Genomic DNA, 18,291 nt, shown 5'->3' with positions numbered 1-18,291 from the left:
CAACCTGAGAGTCCTTTCCATTTGCTCTTTAGTTCTGCACCTGTTGATAGATATGTAGACTAGTAAACATAGTTCACACAACTGTGAGAAACTTTGGATTTAAGCACTGCAAAACAATGGTATTTAAAGGGCTTTTTTTTTTTTCTTTTAAAGGACTATCTTCTTGACTATCAAGAACATTAGATTAGCCTACATCTTGCTGAAAAAACTAAATTAACATTCATGTGTTTTAAGGCTTTTAGGTGTTGGGAGTAACCAGTAAGTCAAAAGACTGTGTCCTTTCCTAGTGTCAGATCTAATCAGTGACACTTTAATGTACATAAGATAAGCAGACACATGTATATGAGATATAAAACAATACTTGAGACTCCAAAGGCATCACCGACTCAATGGACATGGGTTTGGGTGGACTCTGGGAGTTGGTGATGGACAAGGAGGCCTGGTGTGCTGTGGTTCATGGGGTTGCAAAGAGTGGGACACGACTGAGCGACTGAACTGAACCAAAGGCATCATTCCTAAATGCTTCTAAGTTACACATTCCTCCCAGGCTCTTTGTTTAAAAGCCTTCTGAAGACGAATCTAAGAAGCATTACTTTAAATATTCAAGTAGTAAGCGCTCTTCAGTGTCAGTATTAGGTTAAGTCTGGACTGGAACTAAGATAAGCATTCTAAAACTGAGATCATAAAGGACTACATGAAAAAACCACCCTGTCAGTTACCACTATTAAAACAATTCAACTCCACAACTAGTGAACAATTCAACTTCACAATGTTTTCTTCCAATCAAAAGTAGCTTCAAACTTTGCATCTTTCAGGTAAGCCTATAAAAAATTTCTTCTTTTATTTCCCTTTATCTCAAAGGAATCGAACACACTGATTTGGCTTTCCTACAGTTAGTGACTGAGCAAAGAACTACTCATAGCCTTACCCTTGCATATTTGCTCTTAAGCTGGAACTATATTACTTACAAAGATAAAAGACACCCCATTATGAAATGGTGACATTTGGATGAAAAAAAATGGGTAATTTCCTTTGAAAAAATTTCCCAAAACCTTATGGTAGTTTTTATCAAAATAAAAACTTTACATCAGAATAGCAGCTTTGGTAATAGAATGTCTTTTTCCTTTCTACTGGGAAAACTGTTAGCTTATTTTCATGAACAAAGATAATGGAAATAACTAGGCACAGTCATTTCATCATGTGACTTTCAGAGGATGATGAATTTGTGAAGAGTTAAGGCAACAAAGTCACATTAAGAGTATGTTGAAGAATTCACACAAAAGGTAGAATTCTCACTTCTCTTTAATCACTGAGTTTTCAGCTTTTACAAATAATCTTAGAACAATTCAGGGAACTAAGGTTCAGGGTGGGGGACAGTTCTTACTGGTACATGAACTATTACATGCTCAATTTTCTGTAAATAATTCAGTTGGCTGAATTAACAAACATTGTCACAGACACACAGATTTTTTTTTTTAAGCCATAGATCACTGCATATATATTTACAAAAAGCCAGAACAAACATGCACTTCTCCTTATTAGGAGAACTGAAATAGATGTTTGAAACGTTAAGGCAGTGATGATTCTAAAACATAATGAAATACTAAGTTAAGGCTTTATGTTTGTTTTGAAACCCACATTCATAGGCAACTGTGACCCAAGCAAACTTTTATCTACCAGGTTGAGTTCATCTGTCCAGGACATGTTATTTATCCATTACCACCAATTCTTCTATGGGATAGGAATTAGTAGCAACACCAATGATTTTCTCTAATGAATTATTAGTTCCTTCCTTAGGTTGTATTTTGAGGGTTTAGTCTTCAGCAGCATAAAGCATGTGCCACATAAGGAATAGAGCATTTTTTTGGGTAAACTTAGGAAAATGTACAGACTGCATTGATTTTTACTTGCCTGAAAGCTGGCCAACAATCAAGAACTCAGGATCTTCTAAATACAAAAAACCCTACAAGTGTACCTGACTGCTCAGCCATCTCAAAACATACTGTGTTCTTGAAGTGCTGGATCTTCACTTCATTTTCTTTGAAGACCATTCAGTATTACCCTCTCTAAACAAACAAAGCAACATAATGCAGAATGCTGTATTTTAGACGGATCTATTCTAGAATTGCCATCCTCAAGGCACAAACACTATTCTTGCTAGACCAATGTGTTTCCTCATTCAAGGAAGAAAATGAGGTGGATGAAAAGAAGATTCACTTTACTATAGTTGTTGATTGCACTCTTGCCCTAGCAAGCTTATGAAAAGTATTGAAATGTAACAGGGAATATCCTTTTCTCCTTACATTACTATTTTTATTGTTTTTTAACATTTAGAGTGACAAAACTCGGACTCAGGGGGTGGGGTGCACCTTGAGGAGCAGCTCTGGAGCACCACCCTGGCCTTCGGTAGGGTGCAGGAGGGATGGCTTGTAGGACACACTCCAGGATGAGCTAACGCCTGATTCTACAGCCCAGCATTTCCATAGTCAGGATGACTTACTGTCACTTAGACTGAAAGGATCACTATTTACACTAAGTGCTTGCCGCTACTACTTTAAGCAATAATTGTACAGCAACATGTCTTGTGAGCAAAGTACTATACACTTATGTTCCTACCAGTAACAGTTCACATACAGGGATGGCATTGGCTATATGCAAATTGTCTCAGAAGCTAAAGACAACAGTAGTTTTCCTTTGTGTCTTCAAATTAGGGAAGACTAAGATGTCAAAGCAGGCGAAGCTGTTGTTGTTTAAATCTGACGGTGCAGCATCAGACTTCTTTACACGTTATCAGGGAACAGGACTCTCTTAACAAGCACTGGCAAGAGTATTTTAGGTGCAATTTAAGTCAGTCATGCTTTGACGAAAATGTTTTGAAGATCTGAAGTTTGTACCCTAAGTCCTGGTGAGCTTGGCTTCAGCTAAATGGCAAGATGGGTTTTAAAGGTGTAAAATACATTTTTTTTTAAAAAAGGGAAGACTACACTGAAGGGGCAAATGTTGGTAACACAAAAACAATCATGTTCAGATCAACATCTTACACTTTATAATACACTCACAAATTTTTACACAAACTTCATGTTTACAAGTACAAAAAGGCAAAGGACCTCAAAGAATCGAAGTAACTGTATCGTCGACTACATTCAATAGAGTTAATACTGTTGTCCCTGTTCTTCACCTTCTAAATCCAGAAGGGAACTGTGAATCCATCCCCGATGTGGACTCCGCTTTCAGAAGTTGGAGACTGGGTGTAGTTCTGCACACGTTTGGGTTTCAACAGAGCTGAACTGAGACTCCATCGTGTTCCAGGCCAGATCGGCCAGAAGAAAGTCATCCATTGCTGTCTGAGTTTCATTGCTGGTGAAGAATAAGCTCCCCAGAGTTTCGAAGCCAGAGTTCATGGTCTGTGTTTCAGCACTGTTCAACTGAACTTTGCTTTCTAGGGCAGGCAGGTTTTTAGCAGTGGAGATTCCATCAGTCTGGGTCTCTGTGTCAGATGAATCAGTACTCATAGAAAAGCTGGAGTGTTTCAGGATACTTCCCAGGGGCAGACGAGGGCTACTGTCTAAAAAGAAGTTCAGGTCTGTCTGTGTCTGCGTGTCAAACATCTCAAGGCCTAAGAAGCTAGAATTTCCCCTACAACTGTAGGCCTGGGCAGAAGGGTCTGCAAGGAAGAAGTCAGTTTGGGTTTCTATGTCCAGCGACTCCAAGACTGGCTCAGTGGTCATGGTGCTAAGCTCACTCTCCTCGGTTTGTGTCTGTATATTTGAGGCTGAAAAGAACTCTTCAATATCAAAATCAATTGCAGGATTCTGGGTTGGGCCAGATGGGAGCTGGGTGTCAGGTCCAGTGTTTGTGTCAGACAAAAGACTACGATTGTCCAGTGTCTGACCAGGCAGGTTACTTGACAAGATGTTTTCTAGATCACTTAGTAAATCCATGGTTTGGGTCTGATTATCTGTTGTGTTCTGTGACGAAAGCATACTGTTTGGTGCACTGAAGTTTATAATTGGTGTGGATTTCTCAATATCTTGAGTTAAAGTTTTAGCGTGGTTCTGAGGTAACAAGTCATGAGTTACAGTCTCTGCTACTAAGCTGCTGCTTATAATATTGTCTGTAGACACACCATATGATGAATGGACACTTTCAAAAATGTTTCCACACATGACAGCTTGGTCCATCTGTACTCGGTCATCTGCTGGACTTTGCATTCCGTTGGTCTGAGTTTCTCTGGAGATCCCACCTGGCTGGAAACTGGCATCTGTAAATGCATCAGTCTGAGCAGCGATGGATGAGGTTACCTTAGAACTGGGCAAAAAAGTCTGAGTTTGAACACTAATGGGAAGGGAAACCTGGGAACCAAATGTCAAATCAGTTTGCGAACAGGATGACACAGAGGAGTCAGGGCTGGCCCACTGTGCAGACGGCATGAACTGTGGTGTGGTGTAGGACAGGTCTGTCTGCACATTGATGGAAGAAATGCTATTCTTCTGACATGTGTTCCCCAGTTCTTGTAACGGGCTAAATGGACTTTTACCCAAGTTCACTTGAATACCTGTGCTAATCGGCTCAACAGCAACAGGATTTACAACTTTTGAAAGAGGGAGGCTCTCCTTGAGAGAGCAGGTCTCCGAGTCCAGGCCGAGGATCAGGGTTCCAATGGACAAGGGCAGTAAGTGCACGGCACCGGGGGCAGAGCCCTGATGGTCCACACCCAACACCACAGGCTGGGCCGACGAGTCGGCTGTAGGCACAAAGACAGGCACGGGAGAGAACTGCATGACGGGGAGTTTAACCAAAGCCACTTTGGGTTTTGGTAAAAGCAACTTCTGAGGGTACCTTGGAGCTGCTGGAAGAGTCTGTTGTTTGGCATTAGAGCTGCATGAGTCTTCAAAGGAAGCCAGCAGCTTTATTTCTGAAGTCTCTAGCTCTGGAGCGTCTGGTCGGGGAACTGGCTGCTTGCTCAGTGATTCAACGGTCTTCCTGGACAGCTTCCGGCTGCGCAGGCAGCTTTCCATTTTCCTTTTCTTACTAGGTGGGTCCCTGAAAACGACGACGGAGTGAAAAAGAGAAAAGTGGTTTTAAACTGCAGCTTTCATCAACCCTGGCACTGTATCTTCACTTATAAGCTCTACATCTCACACATCTACAGCAGGGGTCAGATTCAGCCCAGTGAAAAGAAATCCCGTTTGTAACCTGGCCCATGACACAGAAGTTCAGAAACATGCAAACAGACAAGGAGGAAGCACACCTTTGGGTAAAGCTCTAGGCACTAGAACTCAACTTAGATCCGCAAGCATCAGGAAGCTAACATATTATATAATGCAGTGATTATCATTTCTAAAATAGGAAGCTATTAATTCAAATATAAATTTGACCTTTCAAATGAAGCGATTTCATGATTTAAACAACTCTTCAACAATCCACTATCCCTCTAATAGAAAACGATGAAAGTTTTGGAAGAATTGAAAACTCAACAGGGACTTCCCTGGCGGTCCAGTGGTCAAGAATCCACCTCCAGTGCAAGTGACACAGATTTGATCCCTGGTCCGAGTAGATCCTGCCTCTGGCGGACCAACCAAGCCTGTGCACTGCAACTACTGAAGGCCTGCGCCGTAACTACTGCAGCTTGTGCTCCACAGCAAGAGAAGCCTCCACAGTGAGAAGCCCTGGCGTCACACACCGGAGCAGCCCCTGCTCACTGCAACTAGAGAAAGCCCACGCAGCAGTCAAGACCCAGAATAGCCAAAAATAAATACACAAATCTTTAAAAAAAAAAAAGAAAAAAGAAAGCCCAGGAAGTTTTCAATTGGGAATAATAAGGGACCTTTAGAAGGAGGTGGTGAATGAGTAAGGAGCACAACTGGGTCAAGTAGACGTGGATTATTTACTAGTACTGCTGCCATTTCCGCAAGTCCCCTTCTTCACGTCTCACCTTTTCCCTACCACTCCTCCTCTCTGCTCAGGGAGTTTCGCCTGAAGCTCTCCCCACAGCCGCCGGCTTCTGGCGCCACCCCTCCCTCACCTGTGCTCTGCAGGGATCTCATGGCCAGTTCGGTAGACGTGGGACTGCAACGCGGTCCGGCTGGCGTAGGGACAGCCACACGTGCACTGGAAGGTCTTGCCGCAATCCTCTGCATGTCTTTTCAAGTCCCACTCGGTGCCATACGAATTGCTGCACTTACTACACTTATGCTTCTTTTCAGCATGCATTTTCATAAAGTGCTAGGAAGAACACAAAAGGACCAAAGTGAAAATCTGCAACTGCTCAAAACCTTTCAAAAGTCATCAACATACCCCAAATAACAATGATTTTACATGAAAAAATATAGCAGTGCAAATCAAAAGAATGAAAAATTCATTTTTCATTTTGCCTGCAAAATGAAATTTCAAATTCTTTTGCCTGCAAAATAAAAAACAGGCAAGCTGCTGTTTAATACATGCCTCATCTCTGTGAAAAGTTGAGACTGTTTTGGAAACAATCCAGGGTATCCACCCCTACGTTCTAATGTACAAGTAAGTGCTGCAAGCAGAACAAGTCTTGGAGTGCTTTCCTCAGGACCCCCTCCAGCAAACCCTCAGGGAAGTGTTTCAGTTTCTTCCCGTCCAGAATCACCACCTTCCCCACTGACTGGGTCCCTCCCCCCTCTCTGGGGGAGCTGCTTCTGAAATTCTTTTCCTACAATTTCTTCCTCCCTTGGGAGAACATCTCCCTATGCCTCTGCTCCTCTAACCTTGAAAGATTCACACCAGAGATCTGGAAGCACACCCAATTTATCATACTTTGCTGACCTGGTCTTCTCTCCAAATCCACTCTGGACATCTTCCCCTCAAGAACCAGCCAGCCTTTGCTCACACCCACTCATTCTTCCCCAAGTGAGAGACTTGGGTGTCTGTCCTTATAAGCAGCTTTCTGCTCAATTCTCTTGTTATGATTGGCAAGTAATTACAATACATTGGGTTTGTGACATCTGCATTTCATCCCTAGAGAAGTATATAGTTAAGGCAAGTAAAATACCTGTTTTACGAGAGAAAATTGAGAAAATGGTCTGTCAGGGCCTCTAGGGCATCCTTCAATTGGACAACAGTAGAATTTCGGTACAGTTTTCAAATCTTTTCTTACTGTTGGATTTACTATGCCATCCTGCAAAAGAAAAATGAAATAATGATCTTTAAAAAACCATGAGAGCAAGCTGGGGGTGACAATGAGGAATGACTAAAGATGGGCACAAGGGAGCTTTAGAGAGGGAGAGAAATGCTCTAAAGCTTGGGACTGCAGCAGTGGTTGCAGAACTGTGCGTCTACTTAGAAATAACTGAACTGTTCACTTAAAATGTATAAATTTTATCACGCATAAGCTGTAACTCAATATATGTTACAATCTTTCAAAACAACATAAACAAAAAACAACTATGTTGTTTAAAAATCTTCTATCCATTCCTTTAAGATTCTTTCTAGATTTAAAAATCTCTGTCCTTAACCCAATCTCTTTAACTGCAAGAGTTTCTCAGGCTCAAGACTTAGTGTCATCCTGAAGTCTTCCCTCCTTTTTTATCTCACCCCCACTGAGTCAGGGTGAGCCTCTGGAAAAAACCTCCTATGACTATGATTGAGGTCTTCCTGACAAAGAGCACAGTGACTTTCTCTGATCACCACTATGCCCCCTAACAGAGCTAAAGCGAGCTGACACAGCTCTTTTACGGCAGCATGAATACAGGCACCATGCTCTAATCTGAAACTTAGTAATCATTAGAATGGCAGCACTAACACAGCGCCTACTACTGTGCCGGGCACTGCTGTAAGCACCTCATATATATATGAATTCATCTGAGTAATCCTTTGTTATTAAGTATGTGATTGACTTTTTGATGGGTTTTAAAAATAACTTGTGAGTTAATTTAGCTTGAAGTACTATCTTATAGCCCTTGACGAACCCACAGACCTCAGGAGTGAAGCACCTATGGCCTCCAGTCTAATTCTTAACTGGCCACCCCTGGTTGGCCCCAGAGGAAGGTGTGTGGGGGCTGGAGTGATGAAGGGCCTCTACCGGCCCCTGGAAACACCCAGACATGTGTGAGGCCTCAGCTGCTGCGGCAGCTCCTAGATGTTTGACTCCTTAGGTGCTGTGATGAGAGAGGACTCAATACCTTTGGAACATGCCACCTCCTCCTCTACCATCAGTGTGCACCTAGAGAGGAAATGAACGACCACGTGGCTAAGACTCCCTTTGGTTTAACAAGCTCTGTAGATGATCCTAATGTGTAGCTGAGCTTAAGAACCATGGTGCAGTGGTTAAACCCATGGATTCTGTAATATGGACTGCTGTAGTTTGAATTGCTCCTTTCCTTTGACCTTGAAAAACTTAACTGTCTTGATTTCCTTATCTGTGAAGTAGGCACGATAATAGGACCTACTTCAGGGTTGTGGTGAGGACTGGTGGCTCAGAGGTTAAAGTGTCTGCCTGTAATGTGGGAGACCTGGGTTTGATCCCTGGGTCTGGAAGATCCCCTGGAGAAGGAAATGGCAACCCACTCCAGTATTCTTACCTGGAGAATCCCATGGACGGAGGAGCCTGGTGGGCTACAGTCCACGGGGTTGCAAAGAGTCGGACACGACTGAGCGACTTCACTTTCACTTTCAGGGTTGTGGTGAGGACTCAGTTAGTAGCATTCCAGTTAACAGTATTATAAAACAGTGCTTATCACATAATCCCCCAATGGCTTAGCAGGTGAAGAATCCACCTGCAATGCAGGATCAATCCCTGGTTGGGAAGATTCCCTGGAGGAGAAGTCCTCCACTCCAGTATATTCTTGCCTGGAAAGTCCTATGGACAAAGGAGTCTGGTGGGCTATAGTCCATGGGTCCCAAAGAGTCAGACATGACTCAGTGACTAAGGCTATCACATAATCACTCCATTATTACAGCTACTAGTTATCTGCTGTGGAGATTTTTGTTGCTTCTTTTGCTTTCTACCAACCAACTTAGTGCCAATAAGCTAATCTACACTCATACTATACATTAAACACTGTTTTTGTGGCACAGAAATACAAGCAAAGTAAACAGATCAGACTGAATCACACTTACATGCTTTTGCACAGCAAAGGAAACCATAATAAAACGGAAAAACAACCTGTGGAATGGGAGAAAATATTTGCAACGATGCAACATAGAAGGGCTTAATCTCTAAAATATACAAACAGCTCATATAACTCAACAACAAAAAACAAACGACCCATTCAAAAAACAGGTGGAAGAACTAAATAGACATTTCTCCAAAGAAGACATACATATGGCCAACAAGCACATGAAACATTACTCAACATTGCTAATTATTAGAGAAATGCTAATCAAAACTACAGTGAGCTACCACTTCACATCAGTCAGAATGGCCATCATTAAAGTCTACAAATAATAAACCCTGAAGAGGCGTGGAGAAAAGGGAACCCTCCTACACTGTTGTTGGGAATGTAAGTTGGTGCAGCCACTATGGAAAACAGTATGAGGTTCCTCAGAAAACTAAAAATAGAACTGCCATATGATCCAGCAATCCCACTCCTGGGCATATATCCAGATAAAACTACAATTCAAAAAGATACATGCACCGTTATATTCGTAACGGCACTATTCACAATAGCCAAGACGTGGAAACAACCCAAATGTCCAGCAACAGATTGCACAACGATGATGTGACGTATGTATATACAACAGAGTGCAGCTCAGCCATAAGAACGAATGAGACGATGCCACTGGCAGCAACACGGCTGGAACTCGCAATGATCATGTAAGTGAAGTTTAAGTCAAAAAGAGAAAGACAGCTACCACATGATATCACTTACATGTGAAATCTGAAATGTGACACAAAATAATTTATCCATGAAACAGAAGTGGACTCACAGGCATAGAGAACAGACTTGTGGTAACCAAGGAGGAGGGGTGCTGGGGGAGGGATAGACCGAGAGTCCGGGGTTAGCAGATCCTAACTACTATATATAGAATACACAGACGACAAGGCTCTACTGCATACTACAGGGACCTACATTCAAGACCCAGTGACAAACCATAACAGGAAAATATGAAAAAGAAAGTATATAATGTAAAACTGAATCACTCTGCTGTGAACACAACATTGTAAATCAACTATACTTCGATTTAAAAAAGAGAATCTATGGACTCATCTTAAAGAAAATATTATACTTGTGAAAGTCTGATTGGAATGCTGCTTTTGTTAAAACAAGGACATCTGCTAGGCTCAAATGACAATAACACTGTCATCAAACTCATCCCATTCACCAGTTTATCTTTTTTTAAAGGAAATACTTCTTAAACTTATATTATCTTTCTTCTAGTGTATAATATGCAAGAAAAAATGAAATGTGGACAAGATATTAAGAAAGACCCTAAAAGCATTAATTCACTTGACCATTACCAAATTCTTCTTAGTTATATACCAAGGAGACGGCCCTCTTCTGTGTTTTAGCCTGTCAAATGTTCTATAAAACTTTGCTTACGGGGTCACCACAAAATTCATGCTCATTTCTAAAACATCCTCAATTTGCTTAGCAATCCTTTTATTACCCCTTTTCAAACTCCCTATCATGCATGTTCTCATATACCTGTTCACTTCCCTTTTTAAAAAATTAACAAAATTTATTTTGAAGAGTTTTATTCCATAGCAAAACTGAGTGGAAAGTACAGAGTCCCCATACACTATATGCAGCCCCCCATCCCACTCCAATATAGCCTGTTCCACTATTCACATCTCTCAGCAGAATGGTGCATTTGTTTACAGCTGAGGAAGCTACACTGACACATCATTATGGCCCAGTCTATAGATTATATTAGGATCCACTATTGGTGCTGCACATTCTATGGGTTTTGCTGAATGGTAATGACGGTTATCCATTATTACATCACACAGAGTGTATTCACTTCCCTAAAAATCTGTGCTCCGCCTATTCATGACACCTTTCCCTGTAAGCACTGACAACCACTGACTGACCACTCATTTCCCTTTAGGGCTGATACTCCACCGTCTGCATGTATCACTGTTACTTACTGATTCACCTTCTGAAGGACATCTTGGTTGCTTCCAAGTTTTGCTAGCTATTCTTTTATAATGTCTCCTACCACCTCCTCCTCTTTCCTTTTTCACTGCTACCATCAATAGTTCAAGTATTCCTGACTTTCTGTTTGGACTTTGTCACTAGCCTAATTTCTAAACCTTCAATTTTCTTTTCATTCACATGTTGCCAGATTCACCTTTCTAAAATATAGCTCTGATTATAACATTACCTCACTCAAACATATTCGAGGGCACTCCAAATTCTTCTAGCCACTGGGACATCCAAAGTTCTGTACTAAACAGCTTCAAACTACACTTCTTTTCTGTTATTTCTCTGTTATAGCTAATGGAACTCCTTAACATTCCCCAAATGTTTTCAAGAGGAGGAATATATATATATTTGTTGCACTTAGGAATCTTTTGAAGAGTAGATGTTTATGGTCACCTAAGTTAAAGTTGTATCACATGCCAGGATGAGACGCTAAAGGCAGCCACGCCGATGCCAATGGTTGATGCAGCCACGTCGATGCGCGGTTCACTTTCCCGCATTCTTAGGGCCAATTCCTCGGCCCATCCCCACACCACCTCTCTACCCAGTTCCTGACCTTCTTCCCAACCCTGTTTAGAGACAATAAGCTCTGAGATGAGAACAGGGAGAGAAGAAATGGTGATGGCACAGTAAAACATGAACTGCAGTAAAACGTGGTATTTTCATTCTTAAGTGCTATATACATTCTACAATAAAACTTAGCAGACTTTTTTTTTTTTTAACTTTACCTTCTGGGCATAACTGAAAAAAATGTACAGAGAATACTTCATGTTTTGTGTACTTTTTTGGGTATCTGTTTATAAAATCTTTTAAATAAAAGAATTTGAAAAAGAACTTATGAGAGGAAACAATAAAAAACAAGATGGAGAAAAGTAAACAAAGAGAAAAAAAAGCAAAGCAAGAGAAAGGACCCTGCTGAAGAAGAGAGGATAAAAGCAAAGAACTGTGGGGACTGTTTGGGGGGAAAAAGGCACTGTAGCTTCTCAGGCATCTCTCTGCATTCATAGAAATATACCCAAGAAGTAAAGTAGCTTGCTCTGTTATTATATATTTAAAATTAGACATCTTTGTACAATATGATCTATGGAGCAACTTGGAACCTTTCCTTGAAGAAGAAAAAGAAAAAATTGCTGGAAAATCATTAAAAACAAACCCATGGACTGAACATACCATAAAATCCACTATGCCATGCTCTAAAAATGTGTGTTGCTGGGTAAGATGTTCTTTAATGGTCTTCCTGTCCCTTTCACTATTTTCAAACACGAGGGATAAAAGAATCAAGAAATGCTCATCTACTCCTACTCTTCTTTTCCCCTGAATCACCAGGAACCCACATAAAATCACAAGGTATCATGGACCTTGCAACTTAAAACCCTTATCTCCACTTTATCCATCATCATTCAGAAGAACTTGTTAATCCTAAGGGAATATTTGAGTGAAGGCAGGATACCTTCTGAGGAAAGATTAGATTAAAATGAGAACATCACACCAACCAATGGAGAAGGGAGGAAAAGATTATCATAATCCAGGAGAAAAAAACAAACTAGGAAAGAAAAAAACTACAGGAAAGAAAAAAAAAAAAAACTAGGAAAGAAATCAGAATTATGTAAGTAGCTGTAATCAACAGATTAAAGGGAAAATCTCCATGGAATCTATGCATATCTCCAAGTGGACATACTCAGGCTTCAGGGCCAGGAGGAGCACACTGGAGTCTCTGGTCCAACACAGAACCCTTTCAAGGCCACAGGGAGCTCCCCTTCAGCCCTTCTCCTTAGGCCTCTATCCCCTACTGTTGCTGGGCAACACTGTGCAGATACGGCTGTTTTGTCACATAGGCAACCTTTATTTTAAAAAACACCAAGACAGCACATGTTCAGGGGCCACATGGTTAGAAAGACAGAACAAGGAAGCAAAGTTAGCCTGTCTGACAAGAAAAAAACGACGATGGTTCAGGGTGAGGTTTCTCAAATTTCCCCTGAAACAGGTCTCTCTAGTGACCTAGGAAGGCAACTCAGGAAGAGTCCATTTTGGGGTTGTTCAATTTTCAGTTCAGAAAGAGATTCTGAATGCACTGTGCTGTCTTCAGACAAGAGAAATCTGAGAAATGACTAGAACTGGAAAAATGGCTTCACACAGATTCTAAGCAGGAGAGACTACTGATACTCAGCTGGGCTAAAGTTCAAGTAAAGACCTGACTGTCAAAGTCTGCACTTGCCTCAAACATATTCCTTCTTCTTAGTCTACTGTATGCTTCAGAATTCCTGAACTTTATATATTTTAAAAACACAATTAGAAATAAACTTATTCAAGCTAGGCTTCAGCAGTACATGAACTGAGAACTTCCAGGTGAACAAGCTGGATTTAGAAAAGGCAGAGGAATCAGGAATCAAACTGCCAACATAAGCTGTCATAGTAAAGACAAGGGAATTAAAAAAAAAAAATCTACTTCTGCTTCACTGACTACACTAAAGCCTTTGACTGTATGGGTTACAACAAATTGTGGAATATTCTTAATGAGATGGGAATACCAGACCACATTACCTGCCTCCTGAGAAACCTGCATGCAGGACAAGAAGCAACAGTTAGAACCAGACATGGAACAATGGCCCAGTTTCAAATTGGGAAAGGAGTACGTCAAGGCTACATATTGTTACCCTGCTTATTTAACTTACATGCAGAGAACATCACGAGAAATGCTGGGCTGGATGAATCACAAGCTAGAATCAAGACTGCTGGGAGAAATATCAACAACCTCAGATATGCAGATGACACCACCCTTACGGCAGAAAGTGAAGAGGAACTAAAGAGCCTCTTGATGAAGGTGAAAGAGGAGAGTGAAAAAGTTAGCTTAAAACTCAACATTCAAAAATGAAGATCATGGATGGCATCCAGTCCCATCACTTCATGGCAAATAGATGGGGAAACAATGGAAACAGTGTCAGATTTCATTTTCTTGGGCTCCAAAATCACTGCAGATGGTGACTGCAGCCATGAAATTAAGATGCTTACTCCTTGGGAGAAAAGTTATGACCAAGCTAGACAGCATATTAAAAAGCAGAGACATTACTTTGCCAACAAAGGTCCATCTAGTCAAGGCAATGGTTTCTCCAGTAGTCATGTATGGATGTGAGAGTTGGTCCATAAAGAAGGCTGAGCGCTGAAGAATTGATGCCTTTGAACTGCAGTGTTGAAGAAGACTTGAGAGTCCTTTGCACACAAGGAGATCAAACCAATCAATCCAAAAGGAAATCAATCCTGAATATTCACTGGAAGGGCTGGTGCTGAAGCTGAAGTTTCAGTACTTTAGCCATCTGATGCAAGGAGCCAACTAATTGGAAAAGACCTTGATGCTGGATAAGACTGAGGGCTAGAGGAGAAGGGGATGACACAGGATGAGATGGCTGAATGGTATCGCTGACTCAATGGACATGAGTTTGAGCAAACTCAGGGAGACAGCGAAGGACAGGGAAGCCTGGAGCGCTGCAGTCCATGGGGTTGCAAAGAGTCAGACACGACAAAGGGGACGAACAACAACTGTATACTATCAAACCAGTCCTGAGAAGTCTTGATAAATGGTATCTTTTGCTTAATGGATTCTTCACAAGGTCTAGACAGATATAGCTCCTGACAGCAGTTCCACAAAAAACAACACTATAAAGTGTTAAAAAGTGCTTGCCAGAATGACGTTCAGGACAACAAGGTAAAGACAGTTCTCATCAGACTGGCCACTTCCGTTGTGCTTAAGAGATGTAATGTCTACCTTAGTAATCAGTGATGGGATAATCTGAAGGTGGGTGATGGCTGTTACATGTGAGCTAAAGAGAACACAGGAATTAGACTGCAGAATTCCTACAAATATATAGTTCATCCACTCAAGTTAAAATATGTTTAAGGAAGGGAAGTGTTTAATTCAAATTTAGTATGAAGGAGGAAACAGAACGACCATTCCCAGAGTTACTGCACTTGTGTGTGGAAGCAACCCAGAACTATCATGGAAAATTGCAGTTCCACCTGCGGAGAAAATTACAGGCCCACCTCAGCTTACCTCCACAGTACATTCCCCGATTGGGCTCCCTCATCTTCCTAAGAACACTGTTGCCTCTCTAATTAGCTGGAGCTGGAAGTGGACAGCCCTTCATGGTCATCATATCTGCCCTACTACAGACGACAAGCTCAAGCTTTCTGTTAAATTCTTATCAGAAGTCTGATTCTAACAACATTCCTGAGGAAGCTTTACCTGAAGGGCAGACATACCATGCCAGAGACTAGGTGATTTAAACTTGCTCCTCAATCAAGTCAGACCACCAAAAGCTACATACTCACAATGCAGCTTTCAATGACACACTTTAAAATTACGTTCTAAGCCACTGTTGGCTTAGAAAGACTAAGAAGTGGTGGAAGGAAATGTCCTATTGTAGTGATTGAGAAATTATGATTTAAGTGGTATTGGGTGGGGCTGGACCTCTGGGTTTTTAATAAGCTTTCCACAGACGTGCACTTCGGGTTGAAAAAAGAATCACCTCCCCATTTTATGTAATGTGGAATGAACGTTCAGGATTATTGTCCTGTAATTATATATAAAGTCCCCTCTTAAGATCCTCGGGGGAGACTTCCCTTAGCTCTCATTCCTGAGCCAAGCTGATATTACCAAAGCGGTGGAACTTGTTGCCAAATCTGTAGCTCCCTGCCAATGACTGGGCAGCACCCAAAGGCCCGAAAGAGGTGCTTGTGGGTGTGGTGCAAAGAGAGCCGGCAGAGAGCTGAGCCCGCGTTTAAAGCCCAGCACTACGCGGGCAGCGTCACCGGTTTCTCTGCAACAGGACGGAGGTGCCCCGAGAGCTCAAGACACGACCGTGAGAAACGCCCGGGCCGCCGCCGCGTGCGCGCCGGTGGTCCCGCGGGTCGGAGCCCGCAGCCTGACGCGTGACACAGGGCTTTCCCCCCCGCCTTGCCCTCCTGCGTCCGGGCTTCCACTCTCCCTGCGGGACGCCCCTCGGCGGTCCGGCGCGTTCTGAGGGCCGCGGCGGCCCCCGCCCCCGCCGCCGGCCGGACCCCGGCGCGGTCGCGTCCGCGGCCCTCGCCGCCCGCGTCAGACGCTCGGTGGCGCCAGGCCCCGGGAGGCGCGGCCCGCGGCGGGCTCACCTGCAGGCGGTGGCTCTTGACCAGGTGCATGTTGAGCGCGGGGCTGTTGGGCAGGATCTTGCCGCAGCCGCGCACCGTGCACAGGATGTTGGTCCGCACGGCCCGGGACAGCTCGCTCACCGACGGCTGGATGAGCTCCCGGGCCGGCGGTGCCGAACCCGCGGGCTGCTGCCTCGCCGGCGGCGGTCGCGGCCGGCTGCCTCTCAGACGCCCGGGGGGCACCCACGGGCCCGAGGCGGCGGCGGCTCCCCTCGCGGCCGCCGGGACGGCCGGGGCGCCCGAGGCGAGAGCCGCGGGATCCGCCGCCGCCGCCTCAGAAGCCGCCATGGCTCTCGCGCCGCGGCCGGACCAAGCCAGCCGGCCCCGCCTCCCGCCGCAGCGACTTCCGGCAGGGGGCGGGGCCTTATTAGCATCCGGCGGGGCCCGGCGGCGGCGCCCCCTGCCGGAGGCGGAGGGCGCGTCTGCGGCGGAGCGCCGCCAGGTGAGGCGGGCGGGGTGTAAAACTTCAGAGGGGGTCCTGGGGACAGGTAGGACGTGTAGGTCCCTCTGAGCCTCATTCGCCTTCTTAGAAATCTGAACCTCGGGGAAAAGTTGGATACAAGAAAAAACACTGCTTTCGGGAACGTTACTTCCCAAAGTTTAGAAATAAACCAAGTGTTCAAGAGCAGCAGAGGCCGAACCTAATTACAATGATCTGTTTACCAGACACTGCGGAATGCACTTTTCATCCAGTATCTCATTTTGACCTCAAAACAGACCTCGCGGGTACCTACTATAAGTTCTTCCTCATCTGCAGAGAGGCAAGTAACTAGCCTGAGGCCACATTATACAAACAAAAGAACTGTTATAATTGACAGAGTTAATTATTTTAGAGAGGGTAGATTTACTTGCCTGTATTTTAACTGGTGAAATCTGATTACTATTTGGGAGACAGTGTAGCTCAGGGCAGGGTTCCAGAAACGAAGTAGAAAGAGGGACCAGATAGGTCAAGTAAATGAGTGTAGGAGGCCAGGCATACCTAAAAGGGAGGGGTGAGGAACCCAGGGAAATCAGATCTAGCCTAACCGGAGCAGGGGCTACCAGTCTTTGGTATTGCCATGTTTATTTTTCAAGGTTTTTATGTGAAAACTCCCAACTTTTTAATATATTAGCAGCTCTGCTTGTTTTCTACTGCTGCAGTAACAAGCTACCACATGCCTGGTGACCTGAAACAGTTTGTTACTCACAGTTCTGGAGGTCAGAAGTCTGAAATAAGTCTACTAGGTCAAGATCAAGGTGTGGGCCTGGCTTTTTCTGGAGGCTCTATGGAAGAATCTTGTTTACTTGCCTTGTCCAGCTTCTCAAGTCATTTATGGTGAGTCACGCCCTCTTCACATCACTCTGATTTCTTCAGTACTCACATCTCCCTCTGCTCTGTTCTATCCCTTTTCCCACTTTTGAGGACCTAGTGATTACATTGGGTCCTTCCAGGAAACCTCGGATAACTCCCCCACCTGCAAAGTAACAGGTTTACATATTCCAGGGACTAGGATGTGGACATCTTTGAGAAGGGTACTGTTTTGCCCACTGGAGTAACTAATTCTGATTTTAAAGTACTGTGTGCCAAAAAACTCCCACGTGTGAGACAGCATCCATAAGGCTTTTCTTTCCTCCAGCTAGGTGTCCAAGAGGGCAGACTCAAGTCCAACTGCCTGGGTTAGTTAGTGTTAGTCGCTCAGTTGTGTCTAACTCTGTGACCCCATGGGCTACAGCCCGCCAGGTTTCTCTGTCCATGGAATTCTCCAGGAACGAATACTGGAGTGGGTTGCCATTTCCTTCTCCAGGGGATCTTCCTGACCCAGGGATCAAACCCAGGTCTCCTGCATTGCAGGCAGATGCTTTACCACTGAGCCACCAGGGAAGCCCAATGGTAATCTTACCTCTAGTTTTATTTATCCCTGTTTCTTTTTCTGTCCTTCATTTGCCCATATTTCCTCACTTTTAATTCTATCATAATTGTAACATATGTTGTTTTAACACCAAATCCTTTGTGGATCAA

At 43.5% G+C, this 18,291-nt stretch overlaps 1 protein-coding gene across 3 annotated transcripts; it reads right to left on the bottom strand.

Annotated features, from left to right (window-relative positions):
- Positions 1–1,284: 1,284 nt before the first annotated feature.
- ATMIN (ATM interactor) lies at positions 1,285–16,630 on the bottom strand. 3 transcript variants are annotated; one of them, XM_069552520.1, is made up of 5 exons: positions 16,254–16,602; positions 7,019–7,144; positions 6,026–6,225; positions 4,840–5,043; positions 1,285–4,744 (listed from the first exon to the last, which is right to left on the bottom strand). In XM_069552520.1, exons 1-5 carry the CDS (start codon positions 16,578–16,580, stop codon positions 4,570–4,572), a joined length of 1,032 nt encoding a protein of 343 aa, XP_069408621.1. In that variant the 5' UTR covers positions 16,581–16,602; the 3' UTR covers positions 1,285–4,569. The 3 variants fall into 3 exon arrangements, with proteins under 3 accessions (XP_069408621.1, XP_069408618.1, XP_069408620.1); XM_069552517.1 differs by having other exon boundaries at positions 1,285–5,043; positions 16,254–16,630; XM_069552519.1 differs by lacking the exon at positions 16,254–16,602 and adding an exon at positions 8,547–8,741 and having other exon boundaries at positions 1,285–5,043.
- Positions 16,631–18,291: the final 1,661 nt, after the last annotated feature.

This window comes from Ovis canadensis, chromosome 14 (genome assembly GCF_042477335.2).
Source record: "Ovis canadensis isolate MfBH-ARS-UI-01 breed Bighorn chromosome 14, ARS-UI_OviCan_v2, whole genome shotgun sequence".
Lineage (NCBI taxonomy): Eukaryota > Metazoa > Chordata > Mammalia > Artiodactyla > Bovidae > Ovis > Ovis canadensis.
The sequence above is the reverse complement of the archived record's forward strand: the minus strand, read 5'-3'. Positions and strand labels throughout refer to the sequence as shown.